Genomic DNA, 6,638 nt, shown 5'->3' on the forward strand with positions numbered 1-6,638 from the left:
TGAACATGGGCATGGTCAACCACAGCTGTTCTGTCTCGACACGCACTCGTTCACTTCACTCTCTGCTTTCATTCAAAGTGATGTGCTACTCCAAACCGCAGTGGAATGCTGTTAAGCATCAAATAAATGAACAGGAGCCTAACTGGAATCAGTGATTGGATGGGAGACTTATCGTAACTGCTTTCCTCAGCATGTTTCAGAACTCCCACTCTTCCTTCTTTATTTAATTAACATTCAGACTTATTGTAGCTGTACTCTGTTTGAACGCCAACTGTTTGCTAACTGTTCAGGAGTTACATCAACATCTATAAACTGATCTCAGATCAACTTTTTCCTTGTTCACTCAAACAATATAATTTCAAGCAACTCATTAAAATTTTGCTTGAGGCCAGCTGTTGAAGGAGAGACATGTCAGTGTGTATAATACAACATTTAACAATTAAGAAGTTGGTAGGCCCTGTGAATCTCTCTCTTTGTTCACACACCGTATGTTTACTCTCTTGTCCCTTCACAACACAACTGCATTGATTGTACCAGGTTTCAGTAGACAGAAAGGCATCTTAAGATAGCTGAAGTGTGTGTGTGTGTGTGTGTGTGTGTGTGAGTGTGTGAAAGTGAGTGATAGAGAGAGAGTGAAAGAAAGAAAGAAAGAAGGACAGAAAGAAAGAAGGAAATATCAATGAAAAATGAAGACGACTGAACTGGAGGGAGGAGAAAAAAGTGATTTTCAGACAGGCAGCAGAGAGAGACTTAGGGGTCAGGGTCCTACTGGACTGTAGGGAGGCGCTGGCAGAGATTTCTCTCTTTCTCTCTCTCTCTCTCTCCCCCCCCTGCTCTCTCTCTCTCTCTCCCTCTCTCCCTCTCTCTCTCTCTCTCTCCCTCTGTCTCTGCTGTCTGCTCTCTGCTCCCTGCTCAGGGCAGCTGCTGCCTTACAGTGCCACGTAGCTGCACTGCATTATTAGACAGATGGAATTCAACAGCCCTACACATGAAGCTGCAGCACTATTACTCTCTCTCTCTCTTTCTCTCTCTCTCTTTCATTCTTTCTCTCTCTCTTTCTCTCTCTCTCTCTCTCTCTCTGCATTTATGGTGTCTCTCTCTCCGTATAACTCCCAATTACTTTTGATTTTGTTAAATACTCACACTTCACTGCGCTGTCGCCATTCTGTTTGAAAAGCTCTTGATAATGAATGAATGTGTGTGTGAGTGTGTGTGTGTGTGTGGACCAAGCCAAATTAGTCAGAGGAAAAACATGGATTGTCTGTTAACAAATTCTACAGACGATCAAGTGAATGGTGCTGCAGTAAGCAAAGTGTCAGTTGCTGCTGTTGTGTACATTAAGTTCATGCAAAGACGTTGCCAGTTTAGCAAAGTGTAGGTTCTACCACCACCTAGTGGAGAAAGCAGCAAAGCACAAATCTCAGACTAATGCAAAGTAGGAGAGAGTGAATGCATATTCCACAGAACGGATCTCCATCTATCACACTCAGAATGTTTCATGACTTGATTATTATTTAATCTAGTCTAGTAAAGTATGTAAGGAAGGACCCCCAGAAATATGACTTGTGTTCATGAACCAGGCTGTATAAACAACCAAATGAATAAATAAATAAATAAATGTTTATAAAGTGCTTAGAAATTTATTGTTGTTTTTTTGCCATAGTAGAAAAACAAATTGGCATAGTTTTTTGATGTGTGAAGAAATGAAATTATGGAAGACCAAACTTTTTCTCAGACTCACAGCCTTACATGCCAGTTCCCTAATAATATGTTTTTTCTTCTTTTAATATCCTGCAAAGATGAACCACTGCCAAATACACGGTATTGCCAAGCTCTCGCAGAGAAAAACAAAGGAAAGAGCATTTTTGGGAAAGACACTTTTCCAAAAATCTGTAATGAGTAACAGAGATGGTTATATTTTACTGAGATCTTGTTTTTTAAATGGTTTCATAAGACAACCTTTGAGGAAAATATACTTTTTATTAGAATCAGTTCACATTAAACAAGGTTTACATTAACAAGTTTAATCAGTCACTTATGGTCCATTTTTCCTCTCACAAAAACACCCAAGACAGGATAAGAAAACAGTGCCGTAGTTCACTTTATTAGTACAAAGACATCAAGTTAAAAAAAAAAATCAAATCACAAATCATAACTGGAATGGAAACATTACAGTGGCCAGTGACTTCATATCTATCCCTTAAACATGTCCCACACACTGGAAAGAGCTTTTATGACACTCTCTCTGAGATCACAGTGAAAACATGTATGTTTCATCTTCTAGTTAAAGTGAATCTGAGTAAATCATTTGGAGAGTCTGTTTGTTAAATGTATATTTATGTCAGGGCAAAGTTCCTTGGGATCTTTGGACATGCAGCATTTGGTGACACACACCCAGACACACAAACACACACACATATGCACACCGTGTCACATTGTGATAACACACACCCACACACATGCACACAACCCACCCACAATGTCCACAGCTTGAGGACTTACCAGCAGTTGCTCACACTCTCCTTCCTCTTGGGCTGGGTGAACAAATGGGAAAAAATGTAAACAGTCATCGACATAACATTTAAACACAATCTGTGGAAAAGTACTGGCAACAGCCTAAACCTTTTTACACACTGTGATGAGCTTTACTGCAGCCGGCCGCACTTCCTCTACATTTGAATCCGTCATTCTGAACGGTCTGGTTCAACCATTTGCTCTGCACATGTTAACAACACATTGCCCCAACTATCTGCCTGTCTCACCATCTTGATCCTTGCTTTCCTACTTTTTTCCCCCTCTGCTGCCTTCCATTCTTCTTTGCCCTTTCTTCAGTAGAAATGGACCACCTGGAATCCTCTAAGACAGCGAAATGCAGAGCCGTTTAGACCTCCCATGTCCAGCAGATTGTTTTCCAGCTGTACAGACGTAAGACGGCTGAGAGGTGGTTTTGGGCTGCCCCAACAGAAGGCGTCTCGCGGCACCTCTGTGATCTTATTATGGGCCAGTGAGGCCGTGTGCAGCCAGGGAGGCAGCTTCCTCGGCACCTGTCGCAGATTATTATGGGACAGGTCCAGCTGGTGCAGGTGTGGGAGCCTGAGAAACGCTGTGGGAGCCACCCGGGCGATCTTATTCTTTCCCAGACCCAGAAGCTCCAGCTGTGGCAGCCCCAGAAAGGCAGACTTACCCACAGAGGAGATGGCATTTCCCTCCAGGTTAAGGGTCTTGAGCGAGGCAGGCAAGTGACGGGGAACCTGCCTCAGTCGGTTGCCTTCCAGGTTGAGGCTCTCCAGGTGTGAGGCTTTTGCCAGAACCCCCTTACCCAAACCTTTGTCTGTCAACCAGTTAACGCTGAGGTCAAGCACCAGGAGTTTAGTCTGACCCTGAAAAACACTGGCAGGCAAACGCTGGATGTGGTTGCCACGGAGATAGAGCTCTTGGAGACTGAGTGGAAGTTGGAGTGGCACAGAGTCCAGCTGGTTGTGGTTCAGGTTGAGGGTACGCAGGCTGCCCAATGATGAGAGCACTCCAGCAGGTAACGGGTCAGATAAATTTCCCAAGCTGTTGTTACTCAAGCTGAGGACCATCAGATTCGAGCAGCGGCCCCAAGCCGCTTCAGACATCACGCTTAGCTGGTTGTCATCCAGACGAAGCTCTTCTAGAGAGGAAGGCAGGTCAGTGGGAACACTCTGGAGGAGGTTGTGATCCATATAGAGGCGTTTCAGTCCCTGTATGCCCTCAAAAGCTCCTTCAATGGCACCATCAGTTAAGCGGTTGTTACTAAGTACCAGGAATTCCAAATGAATATACTCTGGCAGCAGGTCCAGCTGTATACTGTCGATGCGGTTGTTCATGAGCAAGATGTAGCGAGAGTTGTAGGGAATTCCATAGGGAATCTTTTCAATACCCTTGTCAGAACACTGCACCACCCTTTAATTCAAAGAGAACATATACAACAGTCAATCTCATGTAATATCCATATAATGTCACACAGGAAGTTTCTGATGTTTGCTACTGCTTGTTGGACAAACTAAAAATGCAAGCGAAAAAATGCAAAAGCATGCTGAAACATGCGAAAATGCAAAAACAAAGAAAAGCAGACAAACAAGCAAATGACATTAACCAAAATAATTTAAATTTGAAACAATGCAAAAGATTAAGGAAATAAGGGCCATACAGTATTATATTACATATTTTGGTGAACTGCTCTCAATATTTCCAATACAATTCAACTAGACCGGTGAACGCAAGCTATTGTTCCAACTCAAGACCATTTCTTTTATTTAACCAAGGTTTTGAGGAAGATCTGAATGGTAGAATTGGTTGTGATCAGCGGGGTATAAACTGCTAATAACAATGCTGAGATGGGGTTGGCAGTTTGCCTGACTGTGTATGGGTGGGAGAGCCTGATTATGAGACATACCTTCCATAGCAAGCACACTCTGGAGGACAGTAGTTCTCTTTGAAATAAGGGAAATATGGTGGGGCTGTTGGGTTCTCTTTCTTTTCCTGCTTTGACTTTCTGGTTTTCTGTACTTTTTTCAGAGGTTTGGCTTTCGTTTCTTTCTCTTTTCTCGGCATCTTGGCTTTCTTTGCTTTCTTTGCTTTGGTGGTCTGTTTGCTTTTGGATTTGGCAGTGAGCTTTTTTTGATGGGCTTTATGGTCTCTGGCCTGTTGGGTACTGGGCACAGCCTTGAATGTGAGTGCCCTCCTTGCTGCCATTGTTGTGGAAACAGTAGCATCCTTCTTCCCAGGCTGGGTCATTGGGTTGTCAGTCATATTCTGAACTAGTAGAGAGTTATTCTCTATTCCATTTGTGTTGACCAATAGAACAATCTCTTTTGCTTCAGTGGGTGAGACTGGAATAAGATCAGCTTGGTTAACAACCCTTGCAGTTGCCTGAGTTACAGTGAGAATTGCTGAGTGAGTAATAAAATCACTATTCGGCTGAGTGACAACCAGAGTTCTTGAGAGAGAGATTTCGAGGGTGGGAGAAATAGTGACATCATCGTGGCTTGTCATTTTATTGGTGGATGAAGGCTGCTGAGTGTCAGTGGTAGTGCCATGTTGGCTGACAGATTGATTGACACTTTTTAGAGATAAAGGTGGAGACACTCCCCAATTCTCAGATGGGGGAAGGACAGCGCTCTCAAGAGAATACAGACCCGTGTCCATTGTAAGCTCCTCCTCCTGCTTGTTTGATGATGTGTCATCTGGGGTCTTATCCTGTTTACTCCGCTCTTCATATGATGGTATTTGTTCCTCTTTGTGCTCTCCATCCTCCCTCCTCTCCTCTCCTACCCCTTGTTTTGCTTCACTGTTTTCTTCATCTACTTCCTGAAGATTTTCATCACTTCCTCTTTGCCCCTGTGTACGCTGTCTGTCATCTTCTTTTTCCTCTATCCTTTGTACAATGTCTTTAATCCTTGCTCTCTCAACTTTCTGTGACCTGGACTCTTCTGTGGATAGCTGTACCATTTCCTCTGTATTTGAAGTGTTTCTAAGTCCGTCTAGACTCCAGTCAGTCCAAGGGTCAGCTTCATCTGGCTTGCTCTGGAGCACATCAAGACCTGGACATCACATACTGTATTACACACCCACACAGTGTTCAGTTACACAATCAGATGTCAGACAAATGACCCGTATAACACCCGTGTTACACAAGTCAACTGCTGATGTATACAAACTTTCATACACCCATCAGTACTGCGCAAAAAAGCATTTAAAACTATACATGCCAAAAAGTATATTTAAACATATATTTTGTGCATTTAAATGCCAGAATTTGCCATGATTTTCACAATGAACATTTTTACATATATAAAAACCAAAATATAAACACAGAATAAACATACTTACTAGGCTGTATATAAGTGTGTACTGAAACAGCAAAGATCCACAACAAGAAGCTAACAGCTCGCATGTTTAACTAACCTGGAGAATGAGAGAAAGAGAGAGAGAGAGAGAGAGAACATTTGAAATGTACGAATACTTCAAAAAGTTGTACAAATTGTTTGTGTTTATATGCTAACAGTATGATATTTATCATTCGGTTTGATGTGATTTCCAAAATGCCAGATAGGACTTGTGGCTACCATTCTCAAACAAGTCTCCAAAGGTACCCATCTACATGAATAATATGTGACAGTGAAACAAGTCTCCAAAGGTGCCCATCTACATGAATAATATGTGACAGTGAAACTCTGAGAGCAGGAGATCGCCTGCTCCATCGCATGGAGAGTGATCGTGAGATAGCTCTTACCTGTAAGATGCTTGGTTACTGCGAAGTATGCTGTAGATCTTCAAACGTCTCTGTTCTCTGTTTTTCATATGGAGAGGAATATGTTAACCTTTTCTACAGAGCTTCTTCACCAGGGCTCTTCATCCAAGAGTGAATAGGAGGAGCACGTTTGCAAGGGCATATGCATACCTGCACAGACACAAACAAACACGTGCACACACACACACACACACACACACACACACACACACACACACACACACACACACACATACACAAACACACACACACAAACACACAGACACACACACACACACAGGTCAGGGGTCACATGATGACCATATGACCATTTAAAGGCTTTTTTAGGCAAAAAAATTTCACATGCAAGCTCAGAGACAGG

The 6,638-nt window shown here is 42.7% G+C and overlaps 1 protein-coding gene across 1 annotated transcript; it reads right to left on the reverse strand.

Annotated features, from left to right (window-relative positions):
- Nucleotides 1-2,828: 2,828 nt before the first annotated feature.
- Nucleotides 2,829-4,776, reverse strand: LOC115816754 (decorin). The gene is made up of 2 exons (XM_030779891.1): nucleotides 4,421-4,776; nucleotides 2,829-3,927 (listed from the first exon to the last, which is right to left on the reverse strand). The coding sequence occupies exons 1-2, from the start codon at nucleotides 4,774-4,776 to the stop codon at nucleotides 2,829-2,831; spliced, it is 1,455 nt and encodes a 484-aa protein (XP_030635751.1).
- Nucleotides 4,777-6,638: the final 1,862 nt, after the last annotated feature.

This window comes from Chanos chanos, chromosome 1 (genome assembly GCF_902362185.1).
Source record: "Chanos chanos chromosome 1, fChaCha1.1, whole genome shotgun sequence".
NCBI classification, from domain to species: Eukaryota; Metazoa; Chordata; class Actinopteri; order Gonorynchiformes; family Chanidae; genus Chanos; species Chanos chanos.